Raw genomic sequence first — 20,387 nt, forward strand, 5'->3', positions numbered from 1 at the left:
AATACTAGGTTGGGGCAGCAGAATAGGTTCTCACTCTATACCTCCTCCTGCTGGAGGAGTAGAAAATGTCAGAATTTCAAAATGGTCACATGACTAGTAAATCATATTTTGGTGTCACTGGTTCCTGCCCAGAACAGAATAGTGGAAGCTTCCTTGTAAGGATTTTAATTCTTATTGCCTGGATTTATTTATGATTACAATAACTACAGTGCATCTGGAAGGTAATCACAGTGCCTAACATTTTACACAGCTCGTGTTTCTGCCTTTGTCCAAATTGGATTCATTTATTTCCTCATAATTTCACACACAAACACTGCATTATCACAAAGAGTTAACCGGGGCATAACTCAGACACCAATGACAGCCCAGACTAAAGGCTTCAATTATGATTCTTGGTGCCTCTTGAACAGACATTAGTTGTACACATGCGCCAAGTTGGATGGGTGGTGGTTGGAGGTGAATTTGCAGAAATGTCCAACAAGGATTTAGTGTTTGTGTTGCACATCCAGTAAAAATAAACATGAAAACAAAGTGAAACAGAAAATAATTGACCACAATCTCATTTATAAACAAACATTTACTTTTTCTTTTAAATTATCATACTCAGTGCCACATTTCTTTAAATCACTATCAATTCCTGTATAGTATCTTTTCTTTTCTTACTCTCAGTTTTCATATTTTCAGCTTGGTGTGAATCTGCAGGCTTCGGCTTTTCTGTCACTTTGTTGCTGGTGTACCTTAATTTTCCCCACTAGGGGCAATAAAAGTAATCTATGCTATATGTAAAATTCATGTCTAAATCCAAAGGCTGAAAGTTGGTTTTATTAAGACTGCATTCTGCTATTACTCCCAGTTATGGATTATCTAGAACTATGACTGAATAGTTTTTTTGTTGTTGTTGTTTTTGCATTTCATAGAAGTTGCAATTTGCTCAACATGCATAGCTATGGCACCTTCTAGGAGCAGCCGAATCAGCAAAACTATTGTTCCCAATTGCTTAAGGTTCTCTCTGAAAAAATATTGTATGTCTTCCTGTGTTTAATCTTGCCAATCCTTTGAGAAAGCCCAGTGAAGAACCAACTGCAGCCACTAACTATAAGTATCTGTTTTTCATCACCTAAATTTAACAACTGACTCAGTTTAGCTTTTTTTCTCTCCCAGATGAAGCCACTAATAGAGACTCCTGGGCCAGCATTAGAATGTTGAGTTAAGACCAAAATATTTATTCCCCTGCAGATTTAGGTTCAAAAATTATCTTTGCAAATCTGCCAAAGTAACTTGTTTTTGGAATGGCCCACCCAGATCCCTGGCTTTAATCAAATCCAGTCCATACAGCAAGACTGTGAGTTTTCAGCAGATCTAGAAAATAAATCTCTTCCTAGTTTTACAGTCATGTAAACCACCGTACCAGAATGCATCTGTAAACTTTGTAGAATCAGAAAAGATGTTTAAATGTTAACATATTATTACAAAACAGCAGCTGCCCCTCTTCAAATTCTGAAGTACAAGTACGTTTTGCTACATGTGTAATGTCGATAATGGACCAAAAACATGTGACTTGTGGGTAATTAGTATGCCCGTACAGCAGGAGGCGTTGTTGGACTCACTATTAACAAACTGCAAAAGCACCTTGCTTAAGATTGTGGGGACTGAGAGTATTGTTTGCATCTTGCAGCTGTCCGTCGGCCTTTCAGCACATATTAAATCACCAAACATCCCATAAACTCTTTAGGAGTTTATGGATAAATATTTATTAAATGTTTATTTAACAGAACGGAGAGGCCTCTCAGAGCCGTACAGAGTCATGCGAAGTTGGAGGTGGCTTCTGGTTTTAGTCCGCTGTGGGAAATGACTAAATTATGATTCGCCCTGATTATATCTTCAGTGTATTTAAAACCTGTTTTAACTACAAAGTCAAAACAGGTTTTTTTGATACTTCAAACCTGGACTAAATTGTTCTGCACTAACAGAATTACTCAAACCCAGTTCTATGTGACTTCACAGTTGCAAGGTACAAATACTTTGCACCAAATACCTCCATGTGATTACGTCAGGCAAATATTAGCAAACTACCAATTTAAAAGCTAGAAATATATAAAACGTAAAAGGCTAGAATTTAAAACCATGCATTATAAATCTGGAAACTGGTGCAAAATAAGTGCAAAAGCTGCACTCTTAAATAAGTCACATAAGTCAAAATGATGTATGTTTAGAGTTTAATGCAGGATAAATATGTCAGCGTAGTTCTATAACTACAATTGGAAAAAGCTTCTGTTGTGTTTAAGTGGAAATTTAAATAAAAACGTCTGACAACTAAATGACATGACCAGCATGTCGACTTTCCATTTAAATTACTGTGGTGTACAACTTACTCTTGAAATAAGACACAATGACATATGTTTATATTGCACATCATCTTACCTTTGGAAGATGATCTTAAGTCTAATCATGCCTCCTTCTCTGTCACACATTATAACAAAAGATTGTGTGGTTTTGTTACAAAAAGTGATTCCCAGCCTCAGTTTAACAGTGTAGAAATTCTTGGTAACAAGCCCAAATCATAAGAAAGTCCCTTCTACTGTTTTGTATTTTCACTGCTGTCTTGCAGAGATTTTTCTGAAAGCTCCTCCTCCCTTGATCGTTGTTCTTTTGTAACACTGGAGTCAGAAAATCCTGGAGGAAATAAAAGGTTGGAAAAGGGATTGGAAAATGTTGATAAGCTGAAAGAAAAACAAAGTACCCGTATCTGTTAATCTCAGCATGAGAACACTCTGAAATGAATTAAGATAACAAATCAAATCAAAGGGATGGAGCCAAGATGCTTCAACTTTGCCAGAATGCGGGATATATGTATATATATATATATATATATATATACTGTATATATATATATATATATATATATATATACTGTATATATATATATATATATATATATATATATATATATATATATATATATATATGTTTTTTTTTACAACAAATCATCTATTAGACTGCAGCAGAAGTTTTTCAAAATTGTATTTCTGGTACCATGAATTATTTCTTTACATCAGCGGAAAACATGTCAGGATTGAATTGCTTTAAAATAGTTCAACAAAAGTGCCTATATATTTTATTTTCTTTTTGTGAAGTATGCGGTTTCAGAGAAAGCAGCCATACACAGAAACCTACCATTTGAGCCACTCTCTTTCCATTTGAGCTTGTTGTCTTCTGTGTGTCGAGTCCAAGTCGAGCGAAAGCTCACCAGCTCAGCTGTGATGTGTGCCAGACTCCACTGCAGACCCCTGGAGCTCTCCTTCCAGAGATTACTGAGAGCGAATAACAATTGTCATTTATGCTCGTATTGATTTTCATGCTGACATTGAAATGAATCCTGAACACTAAAGCAGTCCAGACTTTTATGTGGACCCACCAGGAACAGATCAATCATACGTTGTTTTCCCACTGAACAAAAAAAGGAGGATCTTTAAACATGCTACATGCAATTAAACCATGGACTTTTCTTTAAGTAAATTGTTGCTTTCATAATCATGTTTTCACACAATTCTTGAATTTCAAATATCTCAAAATTCACAGCTTTTGTCTTTCCTTTCTTAGATGAGCATACATTTGGTGTGTAAGTATTCATAGTTTCTTGCTAAATTTTACCTTGTTAGGCCACAAGTCAAAACACGTCTATTTGTTTTTTATTTTTACAATGAACATAAATATTGTCATCTCTTCCAAGATTTACCAGTCATTTTGGTAATTTATCCTTATATTTCCAAAATTTTATGATCAAGTAGCTGTGTCAAAAACGTTTACAAATCAGTGCTGATTCACTTAAAATTCAAGTGAAGATTGTGTTTATATAATAGATACAAAACAAGTCAAAGACCATATCTCAAGAGAAATAAACTTTTAAAGGCTTTTAAAGCCTTTAAAAGTATTTAGGTTTTGTTAATATTTTTGTCTCTCCCTAATGCTTGCTTCTTGTGGTTTCTAGGTATTTAATATGAATTTAAATCCAGACCTTCATGTTTAAATTATAACAACTCTGGAAAGACTTTAATTCTTGATCCAACTTAAGAATCAAATCTAACTTCATACATACTTTTTGCAATTTACTTCATCCTCAGGTTAGATGATTGTAGCATGTAAACAACAGTCAAACATGAGAGGAAAAGAAGCTCAAAAGGACATAGAAACGATTTACCATCAGTTGGTTTAGTCAAAGCCTTTTATTTGAAGGTTTAATCGATTGTATTGGATTAATAATCGATTAGTTAGATTGTTGCCGACACCTAATGTCAATTTCTCATCAGTAACCCCATTTTAATTTTATTTACTGAGAAAAAGTTGTTTAAATATGCCTTGTTTTAGTTATATGTAATTCACTTGTGCTATGCATTAATCTGTAGACTTTATATCATTTTGGCATGGTTTCTTCTCTATTACTGTAAGTTAAGTCTATTTTAGGTTTAATTTTTCCAACTATTTTCACCCTTCCTCTTTCTTCCACCAGATGTTTTACTTTACAGATTGTTTTTCCTACAGTACCTGTGTCTGTTGCAGGGATCTGGGGGACCTGGGTTTTCCTCCACCAAGGGAATAACAATTTTCTCTGCCATGTCCGTCAACAGGGAAAACGTAGGATACACAATGAAGTCAATGAAACCTGTAAGAACAAATGTCAGCATGTAGTTACTGAGGTACCTACAGTAGATCACATTATAATTAATGTACTTCGAACTATTGGGAGCATGAGTGGAAGACCAACACATATTGGTACTTAATTCTGAAGTGGAAGGGAAATGTTACACGGTTTTCCAAATTTGTGCAAGTACTAAAAAAATTGATAGTGTGTCTGTAAACGGCACTTTTCAGGCTTTGTGACAGCCTTCATAATGCTGTTTGTTTACTAACAGCTGGTTTTAAACTGGTTAAATCACAAACAGGTTGGTTACATTTACTCTTTAGGCAAATTATCAAGGCAAGTCCTTGCAAATTTTTGGAAATAGTGTGAAATAATTTGGAAAAAGTTCAAGGGGTGGGGATTTATGAAGAGCTAATGTGTTCATAACGTACTGTTTGCATCAGTAAAAAACAACAACAAAAAAAAACATTTCAGAAGTTCAGAGTAAATGGTTGGACCTCACTTAATGAAGCTGTAGGTTTCTTCAATTTTGAAAAATAATGACAAACGTAAAACCTGGCAAATAAGAACACGTGTTTGTTCTTCTACAGAGGCATTGTGGACAACAACTATATCCTGCTTAAAAGACAGGACCATAATTGAGACATACCTATCTGGGACTCGGCTACTAAGGTGCTTTTTCGATCACACAGTGGAGAGAAGGGAAGGCCGAGCTCCGCCTCTCTATCGCCCTCACAAAGATACAGAGAACAAGAGAAGATTCAATGGCATCCCACACATGACCTGAAAATAACTTTCTATGGTTAGGTTATTCCAACAAACAACCAACTGAAACTTTTAGATGGAGCGTTTTGTGAGCAGGTGGTTCTGTGTTTTTAAAGGTACAAAAGAGCCTATTCAGAGTTTCCACATCTTGTTTTCACAGAGACAGGAAAACTGCCCAACATCTGTCAAAAAAAAAAAAAAAACCATTGTTAAAATAATTACAAGGCTCACATCAGATTCAAGTCGAGGTAGCTTTTAAGGGAAACATGTTTGGCTTTTCAGATTACAGTGTTTGTAAACTGTCACTCATTTCTAGATGCACGCATTTATAAATACTGACTTTCTTGTATTTACGTAAGATGAATAATTACACTGTAGTTAAGACAAGTGTCATAAATATAGTGATGCATGTAAAATTATTGTAAACATTTCAAGTAGAGTGGATCTCAACTGTGTAAAGTTTTAATGGTCCAGTTTTACCCTGGAGCTCTGGTCTTTTTTTTTTTTTTTTTTTTTTTTGTCATTTCCTGCAATAACTTTGCCTCAAACCATACCAAAGGAGATTCTTAAATAAATCCCAATGATTACCAGACTTTAAAGGCAACAAAACATAAATTCAGCCTGATTCCTGAAGGGATTCCAGACCAAAATACTGTAAAATAAGGAAACTCATTTTCTGAGTACAGAAAAGCCACTAACATTACAGAAATTAAGCTCTTCCAGAAGTGTAATTCATACCTATGAAGCTATTCAGAGATTTTTGTTTTGTAAAAAATAATATCTTAAGCTTTTGGAATATTTTACAAACTTTGCTGAAGTATTTATCACAAAACCATGGCAAAACGGAACATAAACCCAGAATGAGAAGACTCAGATTGTATCAAGATGGAGAAATAAAAGATTCGAAGGAAGGGTTCAAACATGCTTTATATTTCCAAAACTAAACGTCCTACGTCACAGTTTAGCCTCTTTAGCAACATATGGTGGACATCAGTCAAAACAGGAAGCAATTGGAGAAATAATGGAAAATGTTTATACAGTTGTAGTTATCAGAGACAGTTTGTGCATCAGTTGGTTTTCAGAGGACATCGTTTTAAAATAATAGGACATTTTACTGCCTTTTTTATTTGTAGATCTAGATTTACAAAGTTCTTAGCACATGACAGCACTGAAACTTGGTCATGTGAACTAGTGAAAAAAAAAAAGATTGAGTGATATTTCCACAACTTTCACTTTGTCCAGGATGAACATGACAGCTTTCTAGGAATCCCTCTGTTGCAAATGATTGAATTAAATTACTTGTGCCAAAATCTAATTTTGATAATTTAAATTAGGAGGAGAAAAAGTTAAAAAAAAAAAAAAAAAAAAGGCCTGTGTCAGATCAGGTCTATTCAGATGCCTACCTGCCTGAAAAACTCCTCCATTAAGGCTTTGGTCCAGCGAGAGTGCAGCGCCCAGGGCTTGGATGGATGACTGATGTCAGCCGTGTGCAGTAACAGAGACAACGCTTTGGGCTTATCCATCCTGATGGAAAAAGCATAATACTTGTTTATGTTGCCTGCAGACAAAGCAGTTCTGCAGGCAGAACTGCAGAACTTTATACAGAAAGTATAAGACACACAGTTCCTTCATCCAGATTGTAGTTTGAAACATTTCAAATGCCTCTAAAGAGTCAATACGTTTTGCACCTACCGCTCTTGTTGTTGTAGACAGGATTTCATTGCTTTTACTTGAAGTAGGTGGGAGGACATGTCAGTGGCCAAAACCATCTCTATAACAAGTGATCGCATCTCCCTGTAAACACACACAGACGTGCACAGACTCGCAGTTTACTGGCCGGCCTTGAATGATGTGACGGAACCATATAAAGTAAAAGTGGCAGGCGGGAGGACTCTGTGAGGTTGCAACCTTTTTAACTTTACTGATGGATTTCCTTGTTCTCATGGTAACACTAACTGCAAAAGGAGCCTGTTGCGGCATGCTGCTGTGTTTATCTCTGCACAGCTCCACAGTGAATATTACAGCCGCACCGGGTGTGTGAAGTATGAAGCAAATGACTCCATTAACGCAGACGGTGCGGATATTGTAAATTATTTCCCGACACAAACTCCACTGATGATGTTTTAGGAGGCTTCGGTTTTACCTTAAAGTCAGCCATCAATCTTTACTGTAATGGAAACTCAGCATTGCAACGTCATTATAAGGTCTGACAGATGCAGCTGCGGACTTAGTTGCTAGTGAACAGCTCGTCATTATAGATAAAAATGATCCTTTACAGACTCTTAGGAAATTTAAGGTGAATGTAACGTGGTAGTTTAATCTAAGGTCCATTTCCTCTGCAGAACTGATGCAATTTACTGAGAATTGTGGGCCATCTTTCTTAGACACACTACTTTAGTTCTGCCAACAAATTTTCTGTGGGACTGAGATTAGAGATTAGGACTTTCTGTCCTAGACCCACTTTGTAATCAATTTGTCATTTTAATTAATAAGATCTGTATCCATTAGGGAGACTCAGCTGTGGCTGAAGTCTTATGATGCTGGTTCAACATTTCTCCATAGTGTTTCTTATTCATTATGTCAATCATCTTGCGAAGTGCACCAGAATGTTCTGCAATAAAACACAACCACTGGAGTTCTCACACTCAGAAACTTCCCCTTTTTTCTCCAAATATAACAATGGTCATTATGGTTAAACTTATATTTAGTTTTTTTAGACCATAGGGCATGTTCCTGTTTGCTTTTCATGTTGCCTTTGTGGTGATAGCTTCTTCTTCTCTCTGTAGTTTCTCAGCCTATGATGTTACAAGAATCATTTCACTGCTGCTTTGGTTGATAGACACATTTCTCAGCCAAATTAATAATAAATAAAAAAATAAAATAAAAATACAAAAAAATAAACCAAGGAAAAATCAGGCACTGCTTTTGAATTGTTTTTTGAGCGTTTTGAGACCGTCTCCAAACAGCTCCAGTGATCACAGGTGCATATTTTATTCAGATGTTTAAGGTCCAACATACCAGGTGAATCCATAATACTACAGCTATAATAAAGGGTTGTCATGTTTAACATATTAAAGTAGTCTTGTGTCAGCTAATATAAATCATAAAGTCAGTTGAGATTTGTTTATTTTTTTAGTTGGCAAGTAAATCAATAAAGTATAAATGTCACACCCAGAGTGTAGAAAACATTATGGACAGCTTGTTTCATTAAGTAGTATGATCTACTGGCATTTTATCTTCCGTGTTATCTCAAAATTAACTATAAATGTCGACACATTTTAATATAGAATAAACGTAATTATCTTACATCCACTCTTCTCGTGTCAAATTAATGAAGATGTTCATCTGGTCGTCCTGCAGCAGGCGAAATGCTGCACTTAGGTGATGACTTTCCTGCACAGATCTGTCATTGTAAATCAGAGCAAACTCTGACCTGGAACACAGACAGAAAGATAAAGACGAGTTGGTAATAAACACAAAATCTTGTGATATCCAGGCACGAAAATGCATAAATGAATAAAGATACAGTCAAACAGTGAAGTGACTGTTTGGCATGGAGAGTTTGGAAAATGTGATTAAAAGTAAAAGCCTTAGGGAGCAGTTAAATAACTGTGATTGCAAAACTATAATGATGACTTTCACACTGAAGAGAGCGTGAAATGTTGGGGAAAAAAAGGTCAGCCATGTGCATGAATGACTCACTATTATAAAGGTAATTAACAAATTATTTGATTACCTGCTTCATGTCAGGGTCTTAAAATTAGAACTAAAGGAGATTATGTGAAATTTTTCAATCAGGACGATGGAGGTGACGGTGTTAGGAGTTCACCCTGCAATTAGAGGGTTGCTGGTACGATTCTTGTTCCACCCGCCTCTGTCGATTAAGACACTTCACCCCCCTTGAGGCTGGATGCATGAATGACTGCCATGTGAAGCGCTTTAGCGTTCTCTGGGCTTGATAAAGCACTTCACAGACACAAAGCCATTCTAAAGCCTCTGAAAAACTTCACGCTTAAAGAAATGATTGGAAAAGAAGGACTAAATGTTTGGAGATCTACAGATTCAGCAAACAAAGGCAGTTTTTACTTTTAGTGTGAAGCATCCTAAGAGCAATGTTATTTTAAAGGGGGAAATACTGAAGGTAGAAAAGTTAAAAGTAACTGTTGACTGACAGCAATATAACAATACAACAATATTACATTGGACAAAAAGAACATTAGTTTTCCAAGGCACTATATTATGTTAATAATAATTTGATGTCCGCAACAACTGATCACAAACTGATAGCTTAATGCCAAGGAAGAGTGACTGACATGGGAGAAAGCAAAGAAAAGTAAAGCAATTCAGAAAATACTTTAAGAATTTAAAAGCATTTAAAAATAACAATTGCCCTGTAACATTATTCTTATGTTTAATAAACAATATTTTTATATGACTTTTACAGAGGTAATACTTAAAGTGTTTATGTTACCCTCATTATAATTTCATCCTTACGACGTAATGAATGTTTATTGTAGCCAGACATCCTTGTGTTTCTTATTGTATTCCCAAAATAAGAAGAAACACTTAAAATGGGTGCTTGGAGACTGTGTTGGGAAAATCTAAAAATACTGCTTTTCCCTCCATAAAGCCATGTTTGCTTTAGAAAGATCTCATCTCATTCCCCAAATTCCTTAAAAGCTATATGCATATGTGTTTTCTTACTATTTCTGAATCTACTTCTATCTCTAGCTCTGTTTTGAAGTTTCAGAACAGGATGTGGCATTTATGCAACAGGCACTTTACAAATAATACACAAGGTCCATAATAGATGGAGCAAGAAATAAAGCCGACCTTGTGTGGATGTGAAAGTTGTTTGTGGTTCCCGTGTGTTCGAAGTCGTGAATGGCTGCAGCAAACAGGGAAGCCATCACTTCAAGCTCTGTCAGCCAGTGCTTGGTGAACAAAAGGGACACAATTAAATGGATAAGCAACATATCAGGTCTGAACAACGTAAGAAGAAGCTTTGCAGACAAGAAAAAAAAAGGAAAATGAAACATCAGAATAACCAAGACTTTGCTATGATTTTTCTTAGAAATGGAAAATAAAGTATATCGAATCTCAAACTTTTGGGGGCATTCTATACACATGCTGGCTGAAATTAGATTTTTAGAGGAACTGGAACTGGTTTTCTTTTTAAGTAAAATCTTGGGCCCCTATTTAAAGAACAAAGTCTCCCACATCCTGTTCAGTTAATGGATGAAAAAATTAATGAACCCTTTTTCAATTCGAGTCAGTCACAACATCAGACACAATTTTACCAGTAAGAATCCCTGATTCCTATTTCGCCTCTAAGGAGTGCTTTTGTATAAAAACGTCTTTGAATGTTGAGTGTTTTAATTGTACATTCAGTCGAGGATCAGACTATCAAAAGCACCACTTTTAAATAAATTATCTTTAAGCCACTCAGCGCTGACTCAGAAATCATTGATCACTTAGAGTCTGACACTCAAAGGATAAATCAGAGGGTTGTTCAGACATGAGCGAGAATACAGAAAAAAAAACACAGTAGAAAAATATAATTTCATCGATGCGTGTTATGTAATTTGTTCCTATTTCTGAATCACAGACAAAATGTAAAACGGAGAACTTTTACGGACATACACAGGTAAACAGAAAGATGGGTTTTGTGGGCGATATTCACCACAAACATCCCTCCAATAAACGGATGATTGAAAAAAAGTGGGAGGAGTCAGTAATAATTTTTGAGTGAACGGTACCACGAGTCCGGAGCGCAGCAGCAGACAGTGCATGGTCTGAGTCACATCAGCCGCATGAAGGAGGTTGTGATATGGATTGTTGTATTTGCAGTATCCTTTTTCCAGGGCAGATAGGAATTCAGTCAGGCATGAGATGGGAATCTAGAGAAAGCATTATGTAATCAATTCACATCTGTGCCTGGATTAAACTCAGAAAACAACCTGAATTAGGTAAAAAAGGTTAAATACCGCACATGATGCAAAGAAGATCATTTTCAAGTACTAGAAAATGGAACAATCTTTCTATCTGATCATTTTCTATGCATTACACACAATTAGCTGCGAGAGCTCATGTCTCTCTGAGGGACGTTTTGTCCAACCTCGTGCTTGCACGTCAAAAATAAATTTGCTAAAAGTCAGCTCCATACAGCATCAGTTACAGACCTTGAAGCGGCTGTTGAGGTCATATCTTGTGATCAGTTCAAAGAACAGAGTTTGTAGTGCGTGATCAGAGCTAGCGGAGTTCAGAGCAAAAACATCAAAGCTCCAACGGTCCACATCCTGAAGAGAAAGAGAGAAAAGTAGCAGCCCCACTGGAGCATACCTGCACTGATCCTTTTTCTAAGAATGTGCCATTTATCAAATAAACATGCTGCACACTCTGAGGTAGCAGGTTAGTGTGGACTTACCCTAAGGCAGTTTACGACTGCCTCGGGTTGGTCTGGCATAGTTGCTGTGTAGGCCCTCTTGAACATCCTGGAATAATGCAGTGTTTATGTTGAGTTCAGTTAAAGTTCAGATGTTGACATTGTGCAGCAAACTTGACTCAGGAGGTGTTTATACTAATCCCCTAAAGCCTCTGCCCTCAGTGTAAGAATGTTTTCCAGGAAATAAATGAAGGCTAATGTTTCACAGTTTAAATCTGCTGTTGTAAAATGAACTTAATGAATGTTACGAGTCGGAATACTGAGAGAGGAAACAAATAATTTACAGCTTTAGAGAAATGGTATAAAGAATACAGCCAAGTGGTTCTATTGGTTTCCTGCAGGAGGCTGTGCTGTTAGCGAAACACCCACTTATACCCTTGAATTGGTGACACAGATCCAAACGGAAAGTTTGAACTAGCATACCTCTCCACAAATATGCCAGCCTGCACCGCATGCACAATGCTGCGAAACTTGGGCTTCTCATCTGAGCGTCTCAAAGGCCGTCGAATCCTCTGGGTGAAGGTGGACGCCAGCCAGTCAGTGACCTCCGATGGCACCCCGTCTGACTGCAGCTGCTGAAGATCGTCCTCTGACTCCAGACACTGTCTAAGATCACACATTGATTATTTGAAGGGAGACAGAAGTAAGGTCATAAAATAATAAAGGAACAATCTGTTCTCGTTGGACTAATTCCTGATCGTAAAGGTCAACATATTGAATAACAAGTAAAACCTTGGCTCATGGAAACTATGCACTCTTTTTGTCTGCATTTCACAGAGACAGCCACTCACTCCTCCCAGGTGACAGGTAACGGATTAGACTGCGTGTTTCCAACACTGTCTGCAGGGGTGCTGGGGTCTCTACCTTTTCCTTCGAGCAAGCAGGGGAAATTGCTGGTGTCATGCAGTTCCACCAGCTGTCAGCTATCAGTCCTTTGCAGGTGACGCATGATGCTTCTTTCAAACTGATGCAGAGTTTCATTTGTCTGAAGTAGTCGTGAGTGCTCATATCATCCACTCCAACTTAGTTGGTGTGCAACTCTATGAAACATCCAGAGCCTAAGTCAAGGTAAAACTTTTCTTATCTGGACTTTTCAAGATTTTATAGCTTTGCGATTCATACATCTAACCTTAGAAATGGTTACTGTAAACAGCTACAACTGTAAACAAATGGTTGAAAGTGAGCAAACCATGTAATACAATAACTTACTGTAAAACCAAATCTGTTCTTTGAATGTCCTGAGGTACTTCACATGTCAATACAAATACCATTTGAGATAAACTGTTTTTAGAATATGTTTAAAAGGGAAAATGTGATTATTATGTAGAGAAATCCTCTTGTTGATTCAGATGTTCAGGAGTTATTTCTGGCTTAAGCAGAGAAAAACATATTGCTGACTCAGACTTTTTTATTTGTACATTTGCAAACCTGACCTTTGGCGCAGCTGTTAAAATATTAGGGACGTCCTCTTGGTGTGGTGCACCTAAGCAGGTTCGTAGTTTGATTCTGACTGGAGCCAGCTCTGTTATGTAAACAGGGTTAGGGTTGCTTTTTTTTAACAAGCATCATGAACCTGTTGACGTGCCTTGATAAAATTGATAAGGATTGTGGTCTCCTCAGCTGTAAAGTAAATCAAGTTAGGCTGCAGGGTTATTTGTAGAATTTAGTTTTCACTGAAGACGCATTTTATGCCTTAATCCGTACATTTTTGCAGCCCTCTAGCTTTATTTTGCTTATGCAATATAATCTTTATAAAGCCAAAGCTGCAGCTACATAATAATAAGTGCTACTTGGGACATCAGACCACATCTTAAACGGCAATTTTCAAAAAGGCATTGAGCAAATAATTCCTTTCCTTTTTAACCGATTAATTGCACACAGTTTATTTGAACAATTTCCAAAAAACTCCACACACTTTGATAAGGATCGGTCTGCTGAGCAGCCGAGTCGGGTAGACTGGATCGGCACATAACGACCTTACATAATGAGTGCTACTGTGATTTGAAGGCTCCCGTAGTTTTGTGAATCACAGATGTGATGTTCTTTTTTATTGGAAAATAGAAAAGAAACTACAATAAAAGACTTGTTAAAAAGAGCATAGCACATACTCATTTGCAGATAATCTTGCCAGTTTTATTCCAACAAGACTGAGATGGAAAGTAAAAACGGCATTAGCTCTTTTTACACGGAAGAAGATGGAAAATCACCATAAACCTAACTTAGTTTAGTTGTTGCTCCTTGATCAGTGGCTTGTAGTTCATGCTGTAAAAGTATGCCCCATTGCAATTTTTAATTTTAATTGTGTTAAGAGCCTCAAACAGTCTGCAGACTCTTTCAGCAGAACAAGTTCAAAAAGCTCAGAAATTAAGAATCTCAAGGCAATAAATCTTGAAAATTGTAAAATTTGTAACACTGAATGCACAATTTACCACCCAATCTAGTCGCCATCAATAAGGATTTTTGTCTTTTTATTTATTTATTAATTTTCAAAATTACATGACCCCTGTCTAAAATGCCACATGAGGACACAAAATTGTAAACATATGTAAGTCCCATGAACTTTGGAGTAGATTTTCTTTTTACAAACGTGACTGGTGACCTTGTTTCCTCTCCTGGAGCAACAATTAACTGTATGTGTGGATCTTCTTTGAATTTCTATTTATTGTCTTACCTAGATCCGTCGAGATATACTGCCTCCAGTAACGATGCCGTGAAATCCAAATTTTTTTTGATTTCTTCAAAATCGACATCCTTCTCCTCGATCTGCTTTAGCATGCTTCTCAGCCTAAAACCAGAAAGCACAATCAAGTTATGGGGAATTCACATTCAGCTAAATAAAATGGTAGATTGACCAGCTAAATGTACCGGCCCTCACAACAATTAAGATAAAGGGGAACAGTTAGAGGTAATAAAAACCTTTTGAAGAACTTTGTATTGCATGACGCAGTCCTTTATAAATTAACTTAAACTTTAAGAAATTCAATAAAATAAAAGTTTTATAAATCAAAAATCTTTCTTTTTGCCATGGTCGAGTGTAAAGTGCACTGCAATCTCAACAAGCAGAAATGAATCATTGGGAAATTACATAAATGTCAAACTATCCAGAGACAGCCGGTGGTAAAAGGGCACCATCAGAGCCAAGTTTTCCATGAGAGGGAAAACATTCCCTTGTTTAGGGTATTATGTAACAAAGATTAAGTCAGAATATACTGAATAAAGAAAAATAAACCTGCTTGAATTTTGAGGAGCTTTCAGACCAAATTGCTCACTCCAAATTAGTTTTGAAACTTTTTAATCACATTATGAGTGAGAACTGGAGGGAAAAAAATAAGTCCCCTGCAGTGGAACAAAAACCAAATGCTTGCAGCATGTGTCACCTACATTTTAACCACCTCCTGGTTTTAGGCTTAATTTCAAATGTGTCGAGACGTGATAAAGAAAAAAAACGCCGTCTCGGTTCACAAAAATCGCAATCTGTTTGGAAACAAGACTATTTTACAGTCGTAACAAGTATCTGCCATTAATAATTCCTCTAAAACACTCTCATTAACCACCCGTATGGCGTTGAAACTGCGCTGGGCCTATATAAGGGAGCCAGTTCCTGCGGATGAGATGCTTGCAGCTTTTTCAAGTGTTTATCACACTGGCAGGAGCTTTCAAAAGCTGTGGAGTCATAAAAATAGCATGCCTCAGAATGCCACGGCTCACTTTCAATCTCAAGTAATCTCTCCTGATAAGCTAGTCTTTTTTGTTTTGACTGGCCAGATGTGGAGGACCTTTGACAGGACTTTCACGGGATATTACTAGTCAAGAAGGCTCATACAACCGTTTGCATAAAAAAAAAATAGAAATCCGCTTTCGGCAGATAATTTGGTAAGTCTGTGTTGTATGTCATCCTAAATATAGTATTAGTTGCAATGTGTGGAAGATCAGCTGCAGAATCATTTCACTTTCTCTGTCTTTTGCAAGTAGATCAAGAAAAAAAAAATACAATTGTTATACATGAGTAAATCAAATATAATAATTTGCATCCAACCTGTGTTGTTAAAATGCATTCAAGAATTATATATAACCCCTAAAGCTTTGAGCTGTGATCCTTACGTACAATTATACATCAGTGTGTAACCAAAACAAAAACCACATGACCCACCACCTCTGCAGCAGCTTTTCCTCCCACACCAAAGGCATGGGCAAGACAAGTGTTTATGCCTGCAGCCAAAGTGACTAGAAGAACTTTTCTAAGAAATCCACTTACACCTAAAGCAAACAGGAAGCAAGCAACTTTTTAAGGTATAAAAATACTATCTGGTTCTTTGCTCCTACGTGGCGGGTCTAATATCTGCTGAAAGCATCTGTACCAGGGTTTTTTTATTGAGTCACAAGTTTCCACTTCTGCAAAACAAGAAACCGCCACCTGGAGATACATGAAACTTGTGGGAAAGAACATTTGCTGTGTCTCCAATTCAGCACTTTAGCATTTTCTGTCTTATAGTATATACAGATGTTGAATTCAGTTTAAGCGTATAATGTCATCTTGTATTAATGAAAACCCTACGTCTTACCTAGAGATAGGTATTTGGAGCCTTTTCTTTCGAATTCGCACCAGTTCAGCCATTCCACAATCAAGCTCTGTTCTAATCGACCCCAGAGTTCAACAAAAAAAAAAAAAAGTCAAGTTGATGAAAAGGAAAGTTGTTTTAAAGGAGTAGTAAGCTGAAAAGTTCTGCAAACCACCAACGCAAACTTTATGAGCCCTGAAACAGCTGCAGCAGCTCTCCCACCCACTTCTGGGGGGACTTACTCCACTTCTCTCTGATTGGTTAGTCAGCCCCAAACTGTGTCAGTATGAGTCTGCTTGAGTGCGTGGAAGAGAGAGAGAGAGAGAGAGATAGAGAGAGAGAGAGAGAGAGAGAGAGAGCTGCTGTTTTTATTTCTTCAGTGACTGTTTGTGTATCTGTGTACACCCGTTGTATGAAGTGTGAGAGAGTTGACCTCACTTACTGATGAAGTGTTGACTGCAAAGCTTTCAAGATGTGCACGCGCGTGTGCATGCGTACGCGTGTGAGTGCGTGTGTGTGCGTGTGTGTGTGTGTGTGTGTGTGTGTATAGCCAAATCCCAAAGGAGAATTTTCCACCACAGCCACAAATCAGGGAACTGCACAGGGAGGCTTTCACTGACACCCACCAGAGGCACCCAAAACCAAAACACACAAACAAATATTGTCTAGGAAAGAAAATCCACAATTTAGACCATCTAGTTTGACTGAAAATGTTACATAAAATGGCTTGCTAAAGTTTTACAAACGCCGTGACCTTTTCAACATGTTCTTATGCTACAATTTAAAATGTAGCATAAAAATACCCTCACAGCAAGTCTGTGAGGGTATTTTTCTACCAGTTTTGCATGTTTAGAGGGTTTTTTATTTTTCGTTTTCAAAGTAGCTCAAGCTGAGTCTGACTGCATGAAGAGCATGTGCTAACACCAATTTTCTAAAATAGATTAAGGGGTTGACTTTGACTAGACTATTCTGACACATGCATATGACTTGATCTGACCCATTTCATTACAGCTCTGACTTTATGTTTACTTTTGTCCTGCTGGAAGGTGAAGCTATTTTAAAGTTTTTGGTTTTCTTTGAGGATTACCTGTACATCCTCCCAGTAGTTCTGATCGGCTTTGATGTTGCTACTGAAGAAACACATGACCACAGCATGGTGCATCCACTACCATGTTTCACAGGAATGTGTGTTCACATTGATGTGAGGTGCCAGGTTTAAGTTTTTTGCCAAAAACTTTAACAATCATGTGACTTCTAAATGCAAATGGTTGCAATGGATTGTATTTAGGTGTGTCAGATTCAAATCGGCTTATTAAAACAAAACAACATGAACGTTACGAGTCATTTCACTTCCACGTTAAAATTGTGACACTTTATGTGTAACGTGACAAAAGGTGGGAAAGTTGAGGAATGATTTCTTGCTCAGGGAACTGTAAACTAAAATATATATATATAGCAGTAAAGTCAAAGTAATTAATTAGTGCTTATGAATAAATGTCAACAGAGTGTTTTGAGATCCGTAAAGACAACATGCATGACTAAAAATGGACTTTTATATCTTTTTAGGCCCCATATAAGGACATCAGACAACTGTGCAACACAGTGTAGACAGTAAAAGTTGCTTCTGAACACTTTACAGTTGTAGGTCCTAAATCTATTAGTAGTCTATATTTATAGTGTTGTGAAAGCAGTCTGACTGCTTGGCCTGGGAAAACCCCTGCCTGCTGTCCGTCTCCTGCCTTGCCTGTTGGGTCAGAGTGACTCTCATGCTCCCATGCTCTTTGACATGCCACAACAAATGGTGGACAAGGAGAGAAGTAAAATCGAAACATGTTACTCTTCATCCCCTGTGTAACGCAAGCGAAGTATAAGAAGAAAAAGCGCGAAAAGACTTCTACTCACAAAAAGTGTTTCACTTCCTTTTAGGGTTTTTTTTTTTGACTTGTCATTTTTTAAGCAGACGCCTCATTGATTGCTATCTTTTCACAAACTAATCTGAGCCATTTGTTATTCACCAGCTCGTTGCAAAGAAAGAGAGGGTGAGGGAGAAAGTGAAAAGAGCAGAGAGGAGAAAGAGGGTAAATAATTTCTGGTGAAACACAAACTGTGAAAGTTTCACAACATGACAGTCAGATAACTGTCTTTTTTTTTTTTTTTTTTTTAAAAACTCTGGGGTTGTTATTGTGTTGCTCAGGCATTTAGATGCCTGCACAAAATGTTTTTTTATTTAAAGTGTCCATTCAGTAAAATTAGAATACATTGAGGTATCATCGGAGAGTGAAAGTCTAACAGTGAAATTTCTTTCATTTTAATAGGTTAAAAAACACAAGCACAATAACATTTATCGACTTAACAGTGAATAGATTACAGTAAAAGTTTTGTTTTCCTTTAAGTCACACCCCGGTCTTTTAAAATCCATTAAAAATCTGGCAGAAAAGAGAGAAATCAAGTGTTTCTTGTCTGTAGTTGAATTGTAAATTTTCATGACCTGGATTCAATTTCAAAATTTTTATTCTAAAATATCACAAAATATGTAATGAGGGTGTAGCTATGTCTATTGGGCTTAAGGAATTAAAATATGTATTTTCTTTACAGTGTAATAAAGCAGCAGTAAATGGGATTTCAAACACAAATATGTATAAACAAATTCATTGTAACGTTTTACATAAACCTCGTTTGGATGGATATGTTTTTCAGTATTGTTTTCATTCAGAGGCGTTAGTTGCGTCAGCTGTAAGGCTCATGAGACAGAAGTACAAAGGATCAAAATATTTTGTTTCCGTGCAGTTTCTTGGTTTACTTTCTCATATTGTTTTCTATTGAGCAAAAAGTTAAAGTCAAGTTTATTGCTAAAATAACAGAGAAATAAAATACAGGCATTATGTATTTTCTAACTGAGAGAAAAGTTAAAAAAGGCTTGCTCATGTCTGAGGCTCTATTTGAAATATAGCTTTTAAATGGGTTTAGCAAAACCAAAATAGATATTTGATTTCCACTGACAACAGGAGTGTATTTATTATAGTGTGGACTTCACCTTGATAGGTCAAACTAAAACAATACCCAAAAGACTCATTGTTTAAATAACAAGTCTTGATAGTTATAAATGACAACATCAAATGTAGTTTAAAATTCAATATTTTAATGAAACTAAAACTAGTAAAAGAGAAAGCCTTACCGTTCCAGAGTCATCATCCACGTCACGACGCTCAGATTTCTATCAGATCTTCTGTGTTTCTTGCAAGCAGGTGTCATAACTCCTTTTTCCAGATCACGTACATGTGTGTATTTGTCAGTGTTGTACAGAAGCACAGAGTGAGTTTATTCCTCTGTGTCTCTGTAAATCCAACACGTGGTTATTTGATGTGTGTAAACTGCTGCAGTTTATGTTTTTCAGTGCCTTTGACGCTCACACTTTCACATAGCTCTCCTCTGTGTATTGAGGAGACTGTGTGTGGTTTGTGCTAAAGTGTGTGTAGGTGTGTGTGTGTGTGTGGGGGGGGGATGTCTGTGTGTGTGTGTGTGATCCTTAGTGCATAACAACTCAACAGAAGAGGCAATGTGTCACCAACACCATCAGCAGAGAGTCCGTATGTTGGGACCAGAGTTTCCATCATTAACTGTCCCACTGCCCAGCCAGCATACCCATGTGGGCCCCATATGGGAAAAAAGAGGGCTGCCAATATGGGCCCCAAATGGGTTTGTCCGCGGGTTCCATGGTGGCCCCACATGGGTTTGCCCAGGTAGATTTAAATGGGTGCTGACTGGGTTTTCAGTGGGACCCAGATGGGTAACTTACATGAGCCCCATCTGGGCCCCACTTGGGAGCTTTCATGAATTTTTACCTGGGCCCCAACTGGGTCTAAACTGGGCTAGAATATGGGCACCAAGTGGGTTTGTCCACGGGTTCCATGGTGGCCCCATATGGGTTTGCCCAGGTAGATTTAAATGGGTGCTGACTGGGTTTTCAGTGGGGCCCACA

The 20,387-nt window shown here is 37.2% G+C and overlaps 1 protein-coding gene across 2 annotated transcripts; it reads right to left on the reverse strand.

Annotated features, from left to right (window-relative positions):
- Positions 1 to 2,199: 2,199 nt before the first annotated feature.
- LOC106908730 (dual specificity calcium/calmodulin-dependent 3',5'-cyclic nucleotide phosphodiesterase 1B) lies at positions 2,200 to 19,793 on the reverse strand. Of its 2 annotated transcripts, none has more exons than XM_014974906.2 (14): positions 19,584 to 19,793; positions 14,521 to 14,634; positions 12,273 to 12,455; positions 11,832 to 11,898; positions 11,587 to 11,703; positions 11,164 to 11,304; positions 10,238 to 10,338; positions 8,712 to 8,837; positions 7,097 to 7,198; positions 6,808 to 6,928; positions 5,289 to 5,370; positions 4,543 to 4,660; positions 3,175 to 3,311; positions 2,200 to 2,673 (listed from the first exon to the last, which is right to left on the reverse strand). In XM_014974906.2, the coding sequence occupies exons 1-14, from the start codon at positions 19,658 to 19,660 to the stop codon at positions 2,576 to 2,578; spliced, it is 1,584 nt and encodes a 527-aa protein (XP_014830392.1). In that variant the 5' UTR covers positions 19,661 to 19,793; the 3' UTR covers positions 2,200 to 2,575. The 2 variants fall into 2 exon arrangements, with proteins under 2 accessions (XP_014830392.1, XP_014830400.1); XM_014974914.2 differs by lacking the exon at positions 19,584 to 19,793 and adding an exon at positions 16,412 to 16,637.
- Between the last annotated feature and the right edge of the window lie 594 nt (positions 19,794 to 20,387).

This window comes from Poecilia mexicana, unplaced genomic scaffold (genome assembly GCF_051168715.1).
Source record: "Poecilia mexicana isolate PSO_F unplaced genomic scaffold, ASM5116871v1 scaffold_5, whole genome shotgun sequence".
Lineage (NCBI taxonomy): Eukaryota > Metazoa > Chordata > Actinopteri > Cyprinodontiformes > Poeciliidae > Poecilia > Poecilia mexicana.

Bases quoted from the DNA above. Each gene is read 5' to 3' on its own strand.
- LOC106908730 (XM_014974906.2), bottom strand. From the start codon at position 19,660: ATGACACCTGCTTGCAAGAAACACAGAAGATCTGATAGAAATCTGAGC. The intron at 12,456-14,520 runs GTAAGACAATAA...GTGTGATCTTAG, and splicing joins GTATATCTCGACGGATCTAG to ACAGTGTCTGGAGTCAGAGG. The intron at 11,704-11,831 runs GTAAGTCCACAC...CTTTCTCTTCAG, and splicing joins CAGTCGTAAACTGCCTTAGG to GATGTGGACCGTTGGAGCTT.